At 37.5% G+C, this 22,273-nt stretch overlaps 2 protein-coding genes across 2 annotated transcripts; both read left to right on the top strand.

Annotated features, from left to right (window-relative positions):
• Nucleotides 1–4,157: 4,157 nt before the first annotated feature.
• LOC101291884 (kinesin-4-like) lies at nucleotides 4,158–22,131 on the top strand. Its single transcript, XM_004290775.1, has 34 exons — nucleotides 4,158–4,281; nucleotides 4,551–4,717; nucleotides 4,832–4,963; nucleotides 5,152–5,388; nucleotides 5,483–5,554; nucleotides 5,786–5,854; nucleotides 6,158–6,235; nucleotides 6,344–6,472; nucleotides 6,560–6,641; nucleotides 6,742–6,837; nucleotides 6,927–7,100; nucleotides 7,223–7,329; nucleotides 7,422–7,600; nucleotides 7,899–8,060; nucleotides 8,158–8,411; nucleotides 8,500–8,663; nucleotides 8,769–8,823; nucleotides 17,867–17,936; nucleotides 18,025–18,142; nucleotides 18,260–18,409; nucleotides 18,504–18,614; nucleotides 18,696–18,779; nucleotides 18,910–19,008; nucleotides 19,128–19,178; nucleotides 19,262–19,311; nucleotides 19,651–19,732; nucleotides 19,871–19,965; nucleotides 20,059–20,125; nucleotides 20,255–20,305; nucleotides 20,441–20,536; nucleotides 20,974–21,072; nucleotides 21,175–21,204; nucleotides 21,302–21,367; nucleotides 21,718–22,131. The coding sequence occupies exons 1-34, from the start codon at nucleotides 4,158–4,160 to the stop codon at nucleotides 21,802–21,804; spliced, it is 3,687 nt and encodes a 1,228-aa protein (XP_004290823.1). The 3' UTR covers nucleotides 21,805–22,131.
• On the top strand, nucleotides 10,884–11,854 carry LOC101292176 (major allergen Pru ar 1-like). The gene is made up of 2 exons (XM_004290776.1): nucleotides 10,884–11,235; nucleotides 11,330–11,854. The coding sequence occupies exons 1-2, from the start codon at nucleotides 11,052–11,054 to the stop codon at nucleotides 11,626–11,628; spliced, it is 483 nt and encodes a 160-aa protein (XP_004290824.1). The 5' UTR covers nucleotides 10,884–11,051; the 3' UTR covers nucleotides 11,629–11,854.
• Nucleotides 22,132–22,273: the final 142 nt, after the last annotated feature.

Below are 22,273 nucleotides of genomic sequence, written 5' to 3'. Positions count from 1 at the left end.
AGTCATCTATTCATCTGCAGTGTCAATCTTTGATTAAGAGACTTTTAGCCGATTTTATTCTTCTTCTCCATTACCTAAAATATATTCTACAATTATATGTTTTAAGATGATCGAAGTTCCATACCTGTATTGATATGGGTGAGATATATGTAATGGGATGATCATTGAATTGGAATTTTTTTTTTTTTGAAGGCAATCGGTTCTGATATCCCGTACATCAAATCTTCTCAAGATTCTATACTTAGATCATGGGAAAGCTCCTCCTGATTTCCTCCCCCATATTAGTTCTCTTTCTGGTCTCAACGTGGTGTTAGAGATGATGTTTGCTGAGTTTATTATAACAAGGGCAAAACTGGAAAATACAGGATAATTTTTAATTGCTGAGTCTATTAAAAAATTTGCTTGGTACATCTAGCAACACCCAAAATTTATCATATGCAAATAGGAGTGATTTTATTCAAATCATGGGGTACGAGTACAATCATAACGCATCCGATACCAATTTTGGATCGGAGCTTAATCAAGCCAAGTTTGGTTGATACTTGACTCGAAGTCCAGTCCTGATGGCCTACGTACGTACGTGCCACTACTGCATTAGTTGTTCTAGGAGCATAAACAAACTCTAAGACTTGAAGATTTAAACCTGCAGGTAGAATATCATAATCAAGTATATATGTTGCCTTAAGCATGATTATCCTAGAGTATATATGTGTCTTTAACTGATAGCTACTTGACTATCACTTTCATGGATCACACTTTGTAGCTAGTGTGATCGAGCTACTAGAGTAGATCGATTTGGAGTAGATCGTTAGATCAACACCTTGCTCTTGTAGCTAGAAAACTACAAGAGCATAAAAGAACCATCTGACTCTTATGAACACTCCTAGCCTCGAACTCCACCTTCATGTTGAGATTGTAAATAATCTCCATCAACATGAGTTTGATAAAGGTGGAGACCAATTCGATCATGCTTCGAGTTTGAGTTGTTGGCATGACAACTTTTTTACTTTTTCAAGTTTAATTTGTAACCTTAACTTCTACATAGGCGTGAATTATCTATATAACGTTGGAATATATCAACAATTACTTACAAGATGTTTTTCACTCCCTAGTTGGTAAGTTTATACTGTTGTCCTGATTTTCGTGAACTCTGTTGTCTATACCACTCTAGAGTACGTTCCAATTTTCTGTTACGTAACATACTAAAACTTAGATCTCACTTACATAATTGGGTGTGTGTACGTGGCTATAGCTATCGGTTAATCCATGATTATGACCTTATTGGTCGGTTACTTCTTTCAACTGCCATTTCTATGTGATAGAGACACTTAGCCAACCTAGTCGGCAATTTTGAATACAAAATGGACGTATGCATATTACTTGTATCTATATAATTATATGATCAATCAAGTTTATGAGCCTTTGCTTCCAAAATAGGCTCTATCTGCCTTAACTTTGTTCATGCGTACAATAAAACTATACTTAGTTTGTTTATGAGATCGATATGGTCCTCATTATAAAATCCTCGTTGAAACCTCTCCTCCTATATATATGTATTCAATAATATATCCAAAACCTGACCTATATATGCAATCCTAAATTCATAACAATAAGGCAATATTGGCGCGGGGTAGCTTTGAACTTAACGTAATAAGGTGACACTATATGAGAAGACTAGTGCAAAACGAAATGGACCAACGCTAGCTATTTGTCATTGTTCGTGTTCAAATATTATCTACATCTTTTGGAAACAATTATTTACTGCTTTATTTTGAATTCATATGGATAAGTTTTGTCGTTTATTATGCAATATATGGTCTTGATGGTACTTGGACATCAAGATGTAGAAACGGTCGATCATTATCAACTTCTTCTTCTTCTTCTTTTTTGGTCTGGAATCATTATCAACTTGATTAATTGATTCTAATTCAATTAATTAAGCTCGCTCCATTCTTTGGATTTCTCCTAATTTGATCCTTCTTTGTCTTAATCATATATATCTTAGCTTGGTGTAGCTGTTTATCTCATTTTCAGAGTATGAGGTCAAAATGATCTGATATATTTGAGATGCAACAAAGCTGAATTAATATAAAATGACTAGAACTACTTGCTAATGTGCATGCAGTTTAATTTGCTTCTATCTATTTCATTAGTTTGACATTAATTCATCTTCTCTGATCCAACTAACATCATATTATGCGCAATAACTCTATGTGTTTTGCTTCCCATATTGTTCTTCTAAAACAATGGGATTCCATTTTTGTGTTCTTTTTGCTTGTATTGAAATGGAGAATTGTCCTACTTTCGTCTTGTTATATCATTTTCTAGTGAATATTTAGGTTCCATGTCCCTTTCTTATTGTTCATAATTTATTCTAAAGAATTATCTTATAGACAGCACTAAATGAAGGTGTAGTTAGTTACATGACTTACATCACTATGGATTTTGTAGTGCGCTACAATGTAGTTAACAACATATATGAATTAATCTCGTCTAATAATTTATTTAATTAAAAAAGTGTTCTTATATTCAAATCAAAACAAACCATAGGACACTATGACAGATACAAGATTTTGACTGTTATTTTGAATTTTAGAGTAAAAGGTGTATGATGCGTATACAATTAATTATTAATAGTTATGACTAGTAAAAAAAGTTTTACTCAATTGTTGGCTAACTTCTAAGTATATGCCAATGAGGGTTGGTAAGATTGGCAAAACACTTGTTTAAGCGAAACCCCCATCTAAGTTCAAACTCCAACAATCACAAGTCCCTTATTGGTAGCTAGGTTGTTAAATACTAGGGACATGCGAGACCCATATGACCTCGTAAAAAATGTCAGCTTCCAAGAGAGTATGAGTGGGCCATCTTGAGGCTTGGATGCGGATGACTGCTCTCACGTGGTAATCAACTTGAATTCAGAAGTTAGTTGGGTTCCTGCGGGCAACAATCAATTCATAATGTTACTGGATTGTTGAGACCTCCCCCAACTAAATACCTATTCCAAAAAACTTATGAGTATATATATCTACTTATGTAACAAACAACATCCTAGCATATACGTTGTCTACCGCACCATCACTCTAGACTTGAACCGCATTGAGAAATGAAAAGTTATATTCAAAGCTCAAAATGTTTCCAGTTAATTTTACATCGTAATCACTCAGGACTTGAACTGCATTGAGAAATGAAAAGTTATGTTCAAAGCTCTAAGTTGTTGCCAATTTTACATCGTAATTAAACGACCTCTAAAACATCTCATATGTAAACAAACATATCACAACAGTAGATACCATTCATATTTATTTTTTAATGATCAATTATCGCGGCTGTAAAACCTAACGAAAGCTGGGTTATACGGTGTATCTAATTAACCCTAGATATTCCACAGATTGGTATGTTATTCAGAAAAAAGAAATGTACGGGATGATCCAAAATAGGCATTGTTGATACTGTACGTCTTCCTTCTCTGTAATCTAGCTCCGTTGCAACGTCCGAATCTATGTCCGCTAATCAGAATCTAGAAAGCATTTAAAAATGGCTCCAAATTCTTCCCCCACGCGCCATAAATGCGGTTGGTTCGGCTATTTGGGGCAAAAAGATAAAAAAAAATCTAGTTTCTTAATTATTTTTGAATATTTCAAACCCATTTCCGTTAAACAATATAGTGGGTAACAGGTTACCGAACCCAAGAGGCTCGGATGCAGGTTCGGGTATGAGGTCCGGATGAAAAGGCAGTTGGAGAGATTGTTAGAGCATAAAGCAGAGAGAGAGAGAGAGAGAGAGAGACGAAATTAAAACAAGAAAAAGGAAAAAGACAAAAGGTACATGGACTACTCACTCTCTTCTCAGAGAATGTGAGTCTCTCTCTCTCTCTCTCTCTCTCTAAATTGGAAACAAAGAAAACCTTTACACCCAACACACCATCACCACCACCAACAACAACAAACATTGACACTCACAGCTAAATATATCTGCTTCCTTTTTATTCTTTCTCTCTCTCAATTCATTCTCATTTCGCCGATTTTCGGTGTTCTAGATCCTTCTGCGCCGGCGAGGGAAGACAGAGGTGCAGCTGTTTATGCTAATTAATTAGCATTTTCACGAATTTGGATTCGGTTTCCGACGAGTGCTGGATTGTCGGATTCTAAAAAGATATGGCGGCAGCCGGCAGGGCTCTTTCGATGCTTTCGGTGGTGGAGGATGTGCTTCAGCAGCACGGTGGCAGTGATCGAATCGGCGATCTTGATTTGGTTGAGTACAGAAAAGTTGAGCAAGCCGGTATGAATACAGTCTCTAATTTTCTCCTTATTGTTGTCTTCTCAGTTTTCGAATCAAAGAGAATGATCAGCTCTCTGTCTCTCTTAGATCGTTTTTTAGTTTATCTGTACCAATTGGATACTTCAGAATTGTTTGAATTCAAATTAAGGCTAATCAGAGGTGTTACGAAGCAATGTGGCAGCTGATTTACTTGTTATCTGTTTAGTTTCTTCAAATTTGCGACATTGATTGAGCTGAATGAGCTGATTGATTGGCCTTTTTTGGTGTAGCATCGAGAAGAAATGAGGCGGCTGGGTGGCTGCGGAAGATGATTGGTGTCGTCGGGGCTAAAGATTTGCCGGCAGAGCCTTCTGAGGAAGAGTTCAGGCTTGGATTGAGAAGTGGGATTATACTCTGCAATGTTATCAACAAGGTTCAACCTGGAGCTGTGCCCAAGGTGGTGTATACCAGTGTTTTGATCATCCTAAAGTTTGTTTTTCTTTTGATTTTTCACTTTCGGATTACATATGTGTGTCTCTTGATTAACTTGTGTATTTATGTTGCTCTTCAGGTGGTGGAAAGTTCAGCTTCGATCCCTGATGGAGCATATACGGCGTTCCAATACTTTGAGAATCTGAGGAACTTTTGCGTTGCTATTGAGGAGATGGGGCTGCCTACATTTGAGGCATCTGATCTTGAACAAGTATGTGCTCGTACATAATTAAATTCTGGGGGATTGACGATTATGAATTTAAGGATGGATAGCAAATCCTTGGGATTTTGAGGATTTTCATAAAATGATTATGCATATTAAATCCGTATGATTTTTTTTTTCTTTTGATTGAAAGTACTTGTTTGATACCTATATTCTTTCTATTTTGTTATTGTTAGGGAGGAAAATCTGCAAGGGTTGTAACTACAGTTCTGGCGCTCAAATCCTACAGTGAGTGGAAAAACAGTGGAGGAAATGGGACATGGAAATTTGGTGCAAATGTAAAACCGACCACATCAGTCAAGTCTTTTGTGAGAAAAAATTCGGAGCCATTTATGAATTCTTCATCAAGGACCTCATCACTGAATGAAAAATCTTTGAACTCTTTCACCTCTGATCTTGATTCTAATAAAATGGTTGGTAATCTAAACATTATTTTTTTTCTTTGTTACCTGTGCATTCACAATTGAATTAGAGAATTAACGCAAGCTTTTCCTTTCATATTTGCAGACTAGTTCACGCTCCTTGAGTATGCTAATCCGCACAGTTCTGTTAGATAAGAAGCCTGAAGATGTTCCAATGGTAAGGGTTGATATGATTCACTTTCTAGCTTATATGGGGAAGCATTCTCTCATCTGGTACTACTCATATCTGCTAATTGTAAACTTTTGTTTACAGAGTCATCCTGAGGATGTGCTTGACCAATTTCTTTGTGTTTGACAAACCTCTAAGATTAAAATTTCTAGTAATATTATCTGCAAATATTATATCTTCCAATATAACTTGTGTCATTTATTCTTCTGGCTGCATCAGTTGGTAGAGTCTGTCCTAAACAAGGTTGTGGAGCAATTTGAGAAAAGCATTTCCAGCCAATATGAATCGGTATGATAGTCTTTGTCCTTTAAATTATTCCTTTCCTTTTTAACACTGATGAAAAAGTAGTTGCATGGATATCTGCTTTCTGGTAAGAAACATGACTGGAGTCGTTACTCTGTATTTGATTAGTTGCATCACTTGCATGAGATCAACAAATATAAACCAAAACTTTTGCATCCAATAGTTCTTTTGTTGTTTTTTTTTTTATCCTGTTTTCTTTCTGGAAAACATGACCTTTCACTGTTTGAACAGTTTTCAATTAAATTTTGACACAGCTAGCTACTAACTCACTAGTTCATTATCTTACAGACAAATACAAGTCCAAAAGATGCAGCTGTTTCTCATGGCAACCAACCTCCAATGAAATTCGCTTATGGCGATAAAAGGGTAATAGTTTGTATTTTACTTTTGAACAGCAAGCACAACTCAAATTTTATGTTGATGTGCAAAACTGGACTATTACTGAAATATATGCGTATTTTGAATGATAATCAGATAGCAGACAATCGCAAAGTAGTAAAGAATGAGGTATCCTTCAATAAAAGTTACATATCCGATGAGGAGCTGAAAAGTCGGCTGCTTAAACAGCAAATGATCTTTGATCAACAACAAAGAGATGTTCAGGTACAGTTTCAGCTGTGACACATTCTTCATCATTTATTTTAAATTTTTTTAATCGGATAGTGCATTTATATGTTATTATTTTTGCAGGAACTAAAGCAAACCCTTCACATTACAAAATCTGGTATTCAGTTTATGAAAATGAAGTTTCATGAGGAGTTCCAGAATATTGGTACGAATTTAGAAAGAAAATATGTGTTGTTCCATTTGCCCGTCTTTTTTAAGGAGGTGGATATAGAAATCCTTTTCTTATTCAACTTTTTCTTCCATAGGTTTGCACATTCATGGCCTAGCTCATGCTGCAAGTGGATATCACAAAGTTCTTGAAGAAAACCGAAAGCTCTACAATCAAGTTCAAGACCTCAAAGGTAATAAGATCTCTATTTGCCAACTTCCGACCTGCCTTCATACTGCTAGTCTTCAAAATAGTTGATTAGTTGTCTGTTGTTTTGATCAGGAAGTATCAGGGTTTATTGTCGAGTGAGACCCTTTTTATCTGGACAGTCAAATAGTTCGAGCTGTGTGGATCATATGGAAGATGGAAATATCACTGTTAACACCCCCTCAAGGCATGGGAAAGGACAAAGAACCTTTAGCTTCAACAAAGTCTTTGGGCCATCTGCAACCCAAGGTTGATGAGGTTCTCCTTAATAGGGGATTTTCATCTTTTGTTTTGCAAAAACAAAATCTTCAGAGCTTGAACACATTAATATTAGTTTATGTTTTAAACTGTTATGTGCTATTATTTTGCAGCTGACGTCTTTTCTGATATGCAACCACTGATTCGTTCTGTCCTTGATGGTTACAACGTCTGCATATTTGCATATGGTCAAACAGGATCAGGGAAAACTTTCACGATGGTATTATATGCTTTTTATATCTGAAGAAATGATATTTCACGTACTGTTGCTTTATTAAGTATACTATTATTAACTTCGTTGGTTCATTTTAGACTGGACCCAGAGAGCTTACAGAGAAAAGCCAAGGTGTAAATTATAGGGCTTTGGGAGACTTGTTTCTCATAGCAGATCAAAGAAAGGACACTTTCCACTATGATGTTTCTGTTCAGATGATTGAAATTTACAACGAGCAAGTCCGGGATCTCCTTGTTACTGATGGAGCTAACAAAAGATATCCTTTACTAGTTTAATGTTCACTGTTTATTTTAGTTTTTCTCAAATTTGTTCAGTTTATGAAATGTGGCATTAGTTTTCTATTTGTCAAACATGTTGGATAACTTGAAAATTCAAGAGGTCTTTCAAAAATCAGTTTTATCTTGTAAAACAATAATTGATTAGTACTTTGTTAATGCATTTCTATTACAAATAAGATTCAGTACTGGTGAAAATGAAGATGATTTCATGTACTTTTTAATAGCCTGACTTGCATGCTAGTCCCCATTTGAGGTTTTTCTTAACTTATTTAGCACATTAGAGATTCGCAATAGTTCTCAGACAGGTTACAGTGTGCCAGATGCAAATGTTATTCGTGTGTCCTCAACATCTGATGTTATTGATCTGATGAACCTTGGACACAGGAACCGGGTTGTTGGTGCAACTGCTCTAAACGATCGAAGTAGTCGCTCTCACAGGTAGGAAGAAATAAACTCCCATGTGTTGACAGAAAAAGTGGTGGTTTAATGAATGCATGTATTATTTAATCCAAGTTCAACTTAAATCAATCTGCAGCTGCTTGACTGTTCACGTTCAAGGACGGGATTTGACTACTGGATCTATTCTTCGTGGCTGTATGCACCTGGTTGATCTAGCAGGAAGTGAGAGGGTAGACAAATCTGAGGTAACTGGGGATAGATTGAAGGAAGCACAGCATATTAATAGATCTCTCTCAGCTTTGGGTGATGTGATTGCTTCCCTTGCACAAAAGAATTCTCATGTTCCTTATAGGAATAGCAAACTAACACAGTTGCTCCAAGATTCACTTGGTAAGTTCAATTGCATTTTATCTTCCTTCAGCCATAGGTTATCCAAATTCTTTTTCTCATGGCTATGTGTTTCTTGTCATATATTTAGGTGGACAGGCCAAGACACTTATGTTTGTTCACATAAGCCCTGAGCCAGATGCTATTGGTGAAACCGTAAGTACACTTAAGTTTGCTGAACGAGTAGCCACAGTTGAGCTTGGTGCTGCCAAAGTAAACAAGGATGGTGCAGATGTGAAAGCTCTCAAAGAACAGGTATGTACAAGCTTTTCTGTCGAAATGTTACTTGTGTGGCTCTTCAAAATGGTTAGCTTAGGAATCATAGAATTGATGTCTCATTGAACTTTTCTGTGTTATCAGATTGCCTGTCTTAGGGAAGCACTGGCCAAGAAAGAAGAGGAAGCCGAGCAACAACCTGTTCTAGGCAGCTCTGATAAATACAAGATGAGAGCAGGTGAATTGTCACCTCTTCCTTTGAACCATCAGGGTGCAGACGTCTTGGGAGAACAGTTTGGCTGCAGGCAACCAATGGGAAATCTTGGCAACATCGAGGTAACTCTTACCTTTAACAGAAATTCACAACGATTAACACAAAACTTCACTAAACTAGGATTTTGAATTAGAGTAGACAGGTGGTTGCGAATCTTTATGTAAGGACCAAGTATTGCAGTCTTTACATTGTGAAACACTTATAATCTTCCATACTCTTGGAACATCCGAGTATTTACTTATTCTATGCTTCAAAGGTTTATTTTTACTTTTCCTAATGAGACACATGATGTCAAAATTTTAGTTTGATGCTGAGTTGATTGCTCTGAGTTAGGAGTCATTAGGGTTGTTCAAGGATTTTCTAGTGCAGGGGCTTGCCTTATATGTGATTTTTCTGTATATTATTCACAAGTATGACTTTCCCCCATTGGATTAACTATCATTCACTTACTTTTATGATAACTCAAATTGTATTTTGATTTGTAGCTTCATAACAACAACTCTACCCCAAGGCAAAAAAACCAAAATTTTGAAGTTGATGAACTACTAGCAAATTCACCTCCATGGCCTCCAGTTAAGAGTCCTGGCCAGAATCATGGGGATGATGATAAAGACATGGGCTCAGGTGACTGGGTCGATAAAGTTATGGTGAATAAGCAAGAAGTAAGCAGAGTTGGAAATCCCTTGGGAGGCTGGGGAGCAGACAATGAGAACTTATCCGATGCTTTCTACCAAAAGTATCTCCAAGATTCTTCTAAATTATATCCAGAACAGTCGTACAACATGTTCACCGCAAGCAATGGCTTCAACGTTGCAAGTAATGATGATATGGATGAACTTGATGCTGCCACTAGTGATTCTTCAGAGCCAGATTTGCTCTGGCAGTTCAATCAAACTAAAATTATTAGCACAGGCAATGGCATTGGGTCCAAAACCAAGAAAACTAATGCAAAGCCAGTGAAAAGCCCAGAACTAAGGTAAGTTGACATGGTTTTTCAACTATTTATCTGTCCCCTATAGAATATTTGTAAGTTGTAACATTTTCTTAAAAAGTTTCTCCTGATTTCTGCAGCAAGCATTCTCTAGGCCCTTCACCTTCACGGAAACCTGTAAATGGGTTGCCACATAGGACTGCAAGGCAGCCAGCTCCAACAGCTGAGACGAAACGCAAAGCTGCAAATAGAAAGTAGAAGTATTACCTTGACACGTTCAGAGGGTGATTTTTTATTTTTATGATTTGTTTCATTGATTTCTTTGATTTGTTACACAGAGAGAAAGAGAGGTTTCATGTATTTTCTTACTTGGGGACAAAATCTTGTAATCTTTATATACAGATAAATGCAGCAATAAATCCAGTTGCTTGTACATATGTATATGAGTGAGTCCTAATAGACAAATCTAACCGCAGACTTGGTCTGGACTACAGATGATTCTGAATTCCCATTTCCTTTTCTTACAATGTATTCAAGTTGAAACAACTAATGAAATAGCCTTCGCAGGGATATGATCAAATCAGCAGACAGCAGTAAAAACATGTAAAATGTGACAGGTTTGCTGACGAATTTTTCGTCCCCGGCGGAATTCATCTGTATCCAACAAGTTGGTGCATTAAACTTTGTTTTTGAAATGATTTAGATGCTTCTAAGTTCTAAGGATTAACTAACGACAAGAACAGTTAGTTCATTACATATAATTTATGTTAATGACCATAACAACACCAATAATACTGATATATAATATGGACAAGTTTCAAATCCATTAGATAGCTTCCAAATAAGGACTTCGTCCAGGTCCTTTCTATATTAGTTGAAAATTTTGAGTCGTTGAGTTTATGCATGCGTTTATTAGTAACTTCTGCAAAAAAATGATATTCTAGGAAAATGGAAAGATGGCTTCTAGGGTCAAATTTTGTGTACCATGACTTCTACGTATAGAGGGTCCAACAAGGGCAACTATATAGAAACATTCCACATAAAATGACAAGCTAATGCTTCTATGCCTCACTTGAGAAACCACAGGTTGGTGAATTCAGTGTTCACATAATCCTAAACTTTCTAGTATATATATAGTGATTTTGTTATACATATATACTCCCCACATATCTCAAATCTTCTGGTCAATTTCATCAGCAATCTTAGGCCAAAATATATCAACATGGCTGTCATCAATTTGAGCCAGGAGTTTACTAGTCCAGTAGATGCAGCAAGATTGTTCAAGGCCTTGATCATCGACTCCCACAACCTCATCCCAAAACTCATGCCTCAGGCCATTAAGAGCATCGAAATCATTGAGGGCGACGGAGGAGCTGGAACCATAAAAAAGATCAATTTTGCTGAGGGTATGGAATTATCATACCTAATTCAGATCATCATCACATCTTTGGTTATTGCTTTGTGATTTTGACCATTTTATGCATCCTTTATTTTATGCAGGTACTCGTTTCAAGTACATGATTAACAGAATAGACACCTTGGATGTAGAAAACTTGATGTGCAAGTACACTCTGATTGAAGGCGATGTGTTGGGGGACAAGATTAATTCTATTGCTTACGAGGTGAAGTTCATACCTTCTGCAATTGGAGGATGTGTTTGTAAGATGATGAGCGAGTACCAAGCTGTTGGTGACTTTGAGATCAATGAGGAAGAGATCAGGGGTGGCAAGGAAAGAGCAATGGGCATGTACAAAGTAGTTGAAGCTTACCTCTTCGAAAGTCCTGGTGCTTACGAGTAGTTGCAGTCTCTTGCCTGATCTTTCTTTCCTTTTCGGGTCAACTTTCACAATTCAAGTAGCCATCTTCATCGAGTGCCATACATTGTAAATTTCTAGTCTTTGTTCGACTTGGACATGAGATTAGAATAAACTTGGTGATAATTACAGAAGTTTATGGTTAACCTGTATCTGCTAAAGCTATAGAATACTTGTTTCTGTTTGATGCTTAAGGTCAAAACAAATGTGCTAAGATGAGTAAGATATAATGTCGTATGCTAGTAGGACTAGTACCAATCAGAATATTAAACAATGACATATGATCCTTCTACAATAGCAGCCGGGGAACCAAGCCAGAAAAAAATAATACTACACAATGCAGGGGTCTATTCATTACCAAACTTTAATATTTTAGCATATGGTAAATTTTCATAGCCTCTGTGAAAGTATAGAGGTAAGAAACAACTCACATTCAACAATCTGAAGTGCCGGAATGAATATCATTGAGTAATCAGGGGAGCAATCACAAATTACATGAATGTAATTACACTGTAAGTTTGCAACTAAAGACATTGAAAGAAAAACTAAAAAAAATAACAATTGAAGCAAAGTTCTATCTGCAAAATTTCCTTGTACACAAATCAGGAGTACTGGGGTAGTAATTCATGAGGATATATACTATCAAGATGACAGCAATTCAGAAGATTAATCTCATGGGAAGGTACTGATCAAGAATGCTTGTTTGTATAAATTGGAGAATATATTGGAAAAATCAATGTATAAGTGCAAGCTAGTACGTTCTTGGTATCTCTGATGTAAAGAATCGATGATTTTCTCTCTTCTTTTTGGTATCTCAAAAATCTGTACCATAATTATAAGTTTGTAAGGAAAAGAAGCAAGATGAGGAAGCATTAAAAGACAAGTCCTTGAGGTCTGAACAAGGTTCCGGAGAGACTTTCTGGGAGAACCCCTTCACATCGCGACAGAACCATGAGCTAGAAGAATTTCCAGTCATGGAGAATGACACGTTTGAGAGACAAATAGATGTGAAAGGCGATTTGTTGATTCCAGAAAAATTCCCAGCAAAAGTAATATTACTGCCAACCATGTTGTCAAAGGTGATTCCTTTAACAAATGGAAGTTGATCAGGGTCAAATTTATCATCAGGATGAGTGCCACTCTGACCAGTAACTTGTATTGCAGTGTGAATGTTTTCCATTTCTACATTAGATATGACTATGTCTTTCATATATCCTCCTCTTCCTCTAGTTGTCTTGAGTGCAATGCCAATGAATGAGTCAGAAAGATGGAGTCGTTCTACTAGAACGCTTAATATGCCTCCAGACATCTCACTCCCAAATGCTAGGCCGGAGCCTAAAGAAGATTGAAGGTTGACGCCACGAATGTGTACACTTTTGGTCGGTTTGCCATAGGCGATACCATACTCATCCCAACCGCTCTTGAGAACAATCGCATCATGACCCATGCTAATGTTGCAGTTCTCAATGCAAACATGCATAGACGAATCTGAAAGCCGAAATTATAGACATATTACAGAACACAACATATCCAGGCTATACACATTTTTGTATGAAGATTATTTAAAACATGTCAAACATCAATATCCATCTCAGAGAAGAACAAGTATAATCAGAAAACTATAAAGTTAAACATGAAACCACCAAGCAGCATTAGTTAAAAGGTCTGGAAAGCAGCGTGTGACGAACCTGGGACTATACCACTAGTATATGGAGACGCAGGATAAGCATGAAGAGTTATGTTTTGGACTTTCACATACCTGTGTAATTGCACGAAACGTATGAGACATTGCATAAGCGTATAAGAAAACGTGACTTTTGACCTCATAACTCACAAGTAGTACCTGCAATATGTAGGATGAATGTTCCAAGCAGGGGAGTTCAGGAAAGTCAGATTCGATATAACGACATTATCACATCTGGTGAATTCCACGAGATGTGGTCTGCTGTAATTCAAGGAATGAGAGTTGAATTGCGCCCACCACACAGAACCCTGTCCATCTATGGTTCCATTACCACCTGCTCTTACACAATTGTGGAGAAGTTAAAACATAAACTATTGGAGCATGTATAATCTCATCAGAAAACTATACATTTATGTAATGAGCATATCCTCACCTGTTATCACCACGTCGTGTAGATCATCTCCGTTGATCAAGCTGCGATATCTCCAACCTGGCAAATCAATCCCGCGACCATAAGAAGGAAGGGGTTCCTCAATTCCCCAGTGAGTGTAGTCCTGCACAAGACCATACATTGCCAACATCACAAAAATTGATCACTCTATTAGAAGTTTAGAAGAAACCAGCATATCACAAGTTAGTTCTACTAAAAGGTCTAACCTGGGATCCAAGAATAGTCGCACCGGTCTCAATGAAGAGCGTGAGGTGGCTAGTGAGGTAAAAGCTCCCAGTGAGCCACCGGCCAGGCGGAACATAAAGCTGAGCACCACCCTTGTCAGCAAATGACTTGACATAAAAAACGGCATTCTGGAAAGCAACTGTGTTCAATGTTTTCCCATCTCCAACTGCCCCAAACTCCAAAAGCGACACACTGTGAGGCCTGGGATTCAATGCCTTCTGGTTGTCACATTCTCCTTCATACTGTAATGCACTACTATATCCCAGAACCAAAACCAGCGCCAACTGCAAATAACAAAAAACAAGAAGAAAAGGTTGAACCACAGTTGGATGCCTACCTGTAACACACCATATCCGATCAATCAGCACACACAAAACTCAAATGCTGATCTCCACAAACCCAGATCATCATGAAAATAAAAAATGACAAACCCGAAATCGAAAACCGATTGAACATCAAAAGCAACGTACTTACTAGCCTCTTCATGAGTCTCTCCACCTTTTCAATGAACACCAGGTAACCGCAGACACCAGCTAAAACTCTAAACAACACAAAAAAGATGGAAGTAAGAGCTTTGGTGTATATAATGCCAATGAAAATGAAGTAGAAGGAAACAAAAGGGTGGTAAAAGAAAGCGACAGCTTAAAAAAAGAAAAAGCCAGCTCCCTTCCTTGATTTACATTTTTTGTTACAGAAAACCATAAACAAAAGCATCAAAGTTGGAAAAAGCTCATATATGATTTTCGGTTACACTTTGACAGATGAGATAGATAGAGCAAAATTCCAGGCCCTAAAAAATCATAACATTGCCGACACAAATGCCTCCCATTACAATTTAACACAGCGAAAGTTTTGTAATTTAATCATTCAATTTCATTTGGAATTTAACTAAAACTTATAATGGAATTTTGCCTGATAAGCCATGCGGTGGTGGTGGGACCATGTACGTCGGATGATGATGATGGAGCCGTCGAATGGTGGCGTCAGCAACGCCGGACCGCAGCCGATTGTGGCGTCAGCATGGAGGGGCCCTCCGGGACCCTTGGTTGTGTTCGGCAGCTTCTTTGGGAGCTTTCTGTGTGGTGATTTGGTCGAGTTTGATTATTCCTTTTCCTCGTACGGTCACTTAGGTTTCTGGGATTCACTGTATTTATTATACCTTTTACAACACGTCTTGTCTCTTCGTTTTTTACTTTTTTACTTTCTTTCTTTTTTACTTTTTACACTGTTGTTTTACCAAAACTGAAGGGCGTCATCGTAGTGGTTAGTGTCAATATTTGAAATTTAAGGTGAGTTCATTGGTCCAAAAAGAAAAAACTTATTTAATTTTGACGTTAAGTAACAACTAATAACTTAGAAAGCGGCTGAAGATCGTATTACGACTGATACTACCTATCATCTTTAGTAGAACATAAGAAAACACTCACCTGATGAATGTTTTTTAGGGATAAAACTCAGTGACCGATTGTGGTGGTGGAAATGAAGTCGGAAAACGAAATAAAAAGGGCCGTTTCTAGTTATAATTTTAGTTAAATTTCTCTCAGTTATGTCTGGTAATCAAATACAGAGGCTTTGTTGTTATTAATTTGCATAAGATGCAGCAATTTCTTCTTAACCGAACTTAAATGATCTTAGGGCTAGTTTGATATTGCTGTGATTTAAAAAAAAAAAACTGCTGCTACTATACTGCGAAAATAATCAGCTGTGAATTAAGGCCTAGTTTGGTACAGCTTCTATCTGAACTTTTAGATTTTATAGTGTTTGGTAAATGAAAGAAAAATTAGTTTTTTTTTTTAAAAAAAATTACAGGTCATTGACAACAGCTTTTAGAAGCAACCTGAACGTTACTTTTAAAGTTGTCACTAAAAACACTAGAAATTAATAACTTTTATCTTGGTAACACTTTTAAAACTAATATTTACCAAACACAAAACTGTCACTAAAAGCAACCTGTAATTTTAAAAATTTACCAAACACTATAAAATCTAAAAGTTAAATAAAAGCTGATTTTTTTAAAAAAACGAAGCTGTACCAAACTAGGCCTTACACTAAAACTAAAGTTTGTGGTGTTCTAACTATGCATGATCACAAAATCTGTTGTGAAAAGTGCCAAAATCTTGTAATAAATAGTATGAAAACAACATGCCATATTGCTATATAGTTCATACACAAGTTGATCACTTGATCATACCAAAAATACAAGTTGCAATAATTATGTGATGTAGGTGGGCAATACTGACTACTGACATCTTGATCATGAGAAAATGTAGTGGTATATATCCGAGTTGCTAGTAAGTACATGTACAGTGCCGATTAAGGGAGACAATCACATGGTGAATCCGCCGCAGTACGTGGCGGAGATAATTAACCACGCAACCACAGCCGGGTACATGCAGCTAACCGGGAACTGCCGCCACAGATCGGAAAGCCTTATTTGCAGCAGATTTTAGTCCCAGAGGTTTATGCTTCTCCTTGTCTTCCTCTTTTTGCTTCTGAGGTTAGGAAGGCCAATATTTCAATCATGAGTACGTACCAAGGGACCCTGAGGGACAAATTTAGATGCTAACTATTTTGTTAAAGTTTGATATCAATGCCGGCCGGCCCAGCTTGCTCTAGCATGCAGTTGCAGTAGGGTCTCTCACTCTCTCATATGTATCTGCAGCAGATCCAGTGAGGGGTCCTTGTGCCTCGTACCAGATTTATCAACGACGTCCAAGCGTTGAAACTTGTTCTTTTTTCTTAATCAAAAACCTTGCACTCTCGATCGAGTCTCAACCACAATGCAAGCCTAATAATATCAACAAAAATAGCATCATTCAACTTTGAACGATCTTTTTCCATAGATAATTATGCTGCTTAATTAGCAGTCCCGTTCACCTCCTGTGCTCCTTAAACTCAAGAGGAAGGCTGTTTAAACTAGTTTAGAGCATAGCCGAGTGGCGGGACTACGACACAACTCACGAGCAAGTCACAGTTTGTTTGGCAGTCACACCGTACTAACTACTAAGCTCTTAATAATTCTAATTTTGTGTTCTTTCTCTTTTTTTGTCTTGTCCGTTAATCATACAACATGTTTGACGAACCGAAAACTCTAATTGAACATGATTTTCTTTTTTATTATACAAATGTCATACTCAATCATGTTTAATGTTGTAAAACGTAATAGTATCAGCGTGTTCCTCATTTTGTTCTAGACAATGGCGTTTCAAACACAATTTTATATGCCCAAATCCCTTTTACTGCAACGAATACATCACGTACTCATATTAGCTAGCGAGAGATCTTAGATCTTGGTTGGTTCGTGAAATCCGGAAATAAGTATCATGAAAATGAAAGTTATTCATTTTCTACAGGAAGGGAAAATATAGATGAAAGTTCTGCATTTCAATTTTTTACAACTTTTCGGATAACTTTCTTGTGTTACCAAATGTAAGTTATTCGAAAATTTAATTTACGTCTGCTTTCCCTCCTTCCTATGAAACTAACAAAAAAACTACTTTTATCAAACCAAACGTGATTACGTGGCTAACAACCCGACCGTCTGAATGAAAATTCCCATCAGATCAGGCTCCTCAAATTTGGGCCCGCTCGTTTTACAACTCCACACCGGCCCAATAGCCAGTCGGATATTGCGTATCCGTTACCCTTTCTGGCACGCCGCCCAATAATTTCGACCCGACTGACTCGCAGTCCCTCCCATATTTCTCGCCCATCATCTCTCTCACATTCCCCAACTCACTCCGATCACTCCGATCACTTCAAACCCCAACCACCACCCTGCTCCGCCTCCATGGCCATGTACGTCATTTCACGGCGAGTAACCGCCGGATCGACGCCGTTCCGCTACGCCGCTACTACTTGCTGGAGAAACTACTCGACGTCGTTTCGCGAGGAAAGGGACACCTTTGGACCCATTCTCGTCCCCTCAGACAAGTAAGTAGCTCCGGTAACTTCAATCCTTCTCTAACTCTCATCGCCTTCTTATTCGTTTTGACGCGATTCGATTTTCTTCGCAACACAGACTATGGGGAGCTCAGACTCAGCGATCGCTGCAGAACTTCGATATCGGCGGCGAGCGCGAACGCATGCCGGAGCCTATCATTCGCGCCTTCGGCGTCCTCAAGAAATGTGCTGCCAAGGTTTTGATTTTGATTCTTCTTCTTTTGAGTAGCTGATTGTGTTTGATAGATGCACAGAAGGTGTCTGATGAATTGACTAGCTGAATTTTTGTGTATCAAAATCGAAAACCGGTGCAGGTGAACATGGAGTATGGGCTTGACCAGTCTATAGGGAAAGCTATAATGCAGGCTGCACAAGAAGTGGCCGAGGGGAAGCTGAATCAGCATTTTCCACTTGTTGTGTGGCAAACTGGGAGCGGAACACAAAGCAACATGAATGCCAATGAGGTTCGTTTTCGTTGATTTATGTGAAGCAAAACATTCGGTGCTATGTGGATGGTTTATATACTGATTAGTGAATTTGATGGTGGATTGTGTACAGGTGATTGCAAACAGAGCGGCTGAAATACTTGGCCATAAGCGTGGCGATAAGTTTGTGCACCCGAATGACCATGTTAATAGATCACAGTCGTCAAATGACACTTTCCCAACTGTATGCCTTTTCTTTTTATGTGTTGTCCTTTTTGTTCTATTTACTTCTTGCTGTTTACTAACTCATGTGTGTGATTTCCAGGTCATGCACATTGCCAGTGCAATGGAAATAAACTCAAGACTGATACCAAATTTGAAAGCTTTGCATTCTTCTCTACATTCAAAGGTTTTGTTTCTCTCATGTCTAAAAATATATTGGATTGTATCTCTAAGTAGTTTGTATATCATTTTTTATTTATTCTGTCTATAAAAAGGTGAAAACATGTTCGTGATTTCATCTGTTTTAATATGACCAGTCAGATGAATTCAAAGATATTGTTAAAATCGGACGTACTCACACGCAAGATGCAACACCTTTGACTCTTGGGCAAGAGTTTAGCGGTTACTCTACACAAGTATGCTTCCTTTCACCTTGCATTGATTGATTTGAGCCACTTTTCCCCCTTTGCAATGGTCAGACATTCTGGATATATATTTATTGAGAGACTCAAAAAGCTTTTCTCTTTGGATGTAGGTCAAGTATGGAATCGAGCGAGTCTTGTGCACTCTACCCCGCATGTATCAGGTACTCAAATGACTGTCATTTGCTTTCACCGGCTTCTCGTCTTTTCCTTCATCAGTACTGATTAGTTTATTTCATCTGACCAGCTTGCACAGGGTGGTACTGCTGTTGGGACTGGATTGAATACAAAGAAGGGGTATGAATCGCTTTAAGATTTAAAAAATTCACCTTGTTGTTGTTATATATACATATGTTTGTTTGCAATGCCATTGTTATGTACTTTTGGATGTAAGGATCACACTTTCATTTCATTTTTTTTTTTTTCGTTTTGATCTTTCTAGATTTAACTTTCTTTGATTTGGACTGTTACCTTATTTGTAATTTAACATTCTTTATGAATCCTAACTTTGTTCGCAGAGGCTTGTGTTTCTTTGCATTTATAGTGATATAATTTCTCCCATCTTCTAGAATGAGTAATTGCTGTTTTCCGGGATTTTGTAAAACTGACAGTGATCGTTTTGTGCCTATCACGTAGATTTGATGTGAAGATAGCTGCAGCAGTAGCTGATGAAACAAACTTACCATTTGTCACTGCAGAAAACAAGTTTGAAGCTTTGGTTAGTCACTGACTAAAAGTTATTTGTCTTCTTTGTGTAGAAAAGATTTTCCAACTAAAGGAAGCAGTTAGTACATATTTTAGCGTTGTTTACAACAAACTGATGTCGCATCATTGATGCATTTGTTTTTTGCTCCAGGCTGCACATGACGCTTTTGTGGAAACTAGCGGAGCCTTGAATACAGTTGCTACTTCTCTGATGAAAATAGCAAATGACATACGTTTATTAGGAAGGTTTGTCTGCTAGTTGACTGATGCTTGATTTTTCCTCACACTCTTCTAATGCCCCTCACATTTTATGAATTTCATGGTGCTTTTGTTGTACAGTGGTCCGCGATGTGGCCTTGGTGAACTCATCCTTCCTGAAAATGAGCCTGGAAGCAGCATTATGCCGGTAAAACTCCCAAACCTACATGATTATATGACTCAAAAGCAGTTTCCCACTGAAATTATTGTGTTTCGGTATGGGATAGTTCCCACTTCCCACAACATATTGTTTTGACCTGAGTCTTTTCCGTTTCAGGGGAAGGTTAACCCAACCCAGTGTGAGGCTATCACAATGGTTTGTGCTCAGGTAAAGTATATTTAATTCAATTTTGAGGATCTAATATAAAAATTAGGTTGTCATTAATGTTTATTGGATATAGTACTGTAGTCTTAATTTGTAAGAACTTTCCGTGTTAAATCATTTTTTATTTAATTCATGCAGGTTATGGGTAACAATGTGGCCATTACAGTAGGTGGATCTAATGGTCATTTTGAACTAAATGTATTCAAGCCAATGATTGCTAGTGCTCTCCTACATGTAAGTTCTAATGTAAATTGTGGAGATTTTTATATGAATTTTGGTAATGCCCTTTATATTACAACTAAGCTTATCTACTAGGTAGCAAATTTCTTGCTTTTTAAAAATTTCTCTTGCTCTGGAGTTTTCAGCTTTATAGAAAATGAACAATAATCTAGATGGAATCATCTTTTGAAAGTTCTGCATTTGCAAATTTCCTGAAATGTTTGGAATTCAAATGTTGCCTGGGATATATTTTTATAAATATTTTATTTCGAATACTTGGACACCATGGGACCTTTTGGTTTACGTTATGATGGACCTGCACAAAAATTTATTCTTTAAGTTGTATACAAGTATGTGCTTGATTTCATTTTGGGTATCTCTTGTCCCTACTACATTACCAAATATATTGGCCACTTGTTCACTCAGCTGGTGTTTTGACTCTTTACTGGCAGTCTGTTAGATTGCTTGGTGATGCATCTGCTTCCTTTGAAAAGAACTGTGTTAGAGGAATTGAAGCCAATAGGGAAAGAATCTCAAAGTTACTTCATGAGGTTAGTTCAAACTTTGTGAACAATATTGAACTTCGTAATATGTTCCACAGCTAACTGTTTTTTTTCTTCTTCTTGGTGTATATCGAATGAATGGCACTGCAGTCACTGATGTTGGTCACATCCTTGAATCCTGTAAGCTAACTGATTTTACTTTCCCCGACTCATTTCTGTCTTTTTCTCATGCTCCCTTTTATCTGAAATGAGATTGATATTCTTGCCTCTGTTTCAGAAAATTGGTTATGACAATGCTGCGGCAGTTGCGAAGAAAGCCCACAAGGAGGGCTCTACTTTGAAGGTACTTATTGTACCCTCATCTGATTGAAAGTTTCTCTGTTTCAGATTCTTGGGCTGCAAATAGCTAATAAATAATCACTATTTATCCTGGTGTAACGGCTGACTCAGCTTAAATTCAAGCACCGGAGCATGTTTCATTATTGTTTGACACACAATGTTCATGGTATTATCAAAGCATGTGTTGAGTATAGGAGCATGGGCACTAGTAGGAAGCATGAAATGAATGCAACATATTGATACCGTTGGAGTGCTTAATACCTAGCTGATTTGCAGTAAAGTTATGAGAATCTTTTGCATCTTTGGATAATAGATCTTTAAGTACTTAACACCAAAGATGTTACACTTATGCAGGAAGCTGCATTGAAACTTGGGGTGCTAACGAGTGAAGAGTTTGATACTCTTGTGGTGCCCGAGAAGATGATTGGCCCGACCGACTGACCGACTGACTGACAGTTTCTCAGGATCAAGCCTTTATGTTTCATCTTTGCTTTTCCTCTCTCCAGATGAAATAAGGATTCAAGTTTGATATGATTCATATTGATTACAAACTATATTCTTGAGGATTTCCCCACAGTTGAATTGGGTCTCAGGGAAATGCCTCCAAATTTTGTAACAATACAGGTACTCGGAATAAAATAGAGGAAGGTTACTTTACCGTATTGAACAGAAACATGTGATGAACCCATTTCTCATTTGTATCAACACAGTGAATAGAAGATCAGGTATCTACCATCTTTTTCAATCTTCTATTCTCCTAATATTGAATCACATTACGATCCTTAAGAACATTCCACCCATGCGCCTCTCTTTACAACCACCTGGGTTTTCGGTTGTCTTTGTATAGTTGCACCATTGAAGTTCAGGCTCATCGTCTTCACATTACGTTTAGCGATGCCAAGAAGTCACT

This window comes from Fragaria vesca, linkage group LG2 (genome assembly GCF_000184155.1).
Source record: "Fragaria vesca subsp. vesca linkage group LG2, FraVesHawaii_1.0, whole genome shotgun sequence".
NCBI lineage: Eukaryota > Viridiplantae > Streptophyta > Magnoliopsida > Rosales > Rosaceae > Fragaria > Fragaria vesca.
This window is presented reverse-complemented; position numbering and strand designations above follow the sequence as displayed.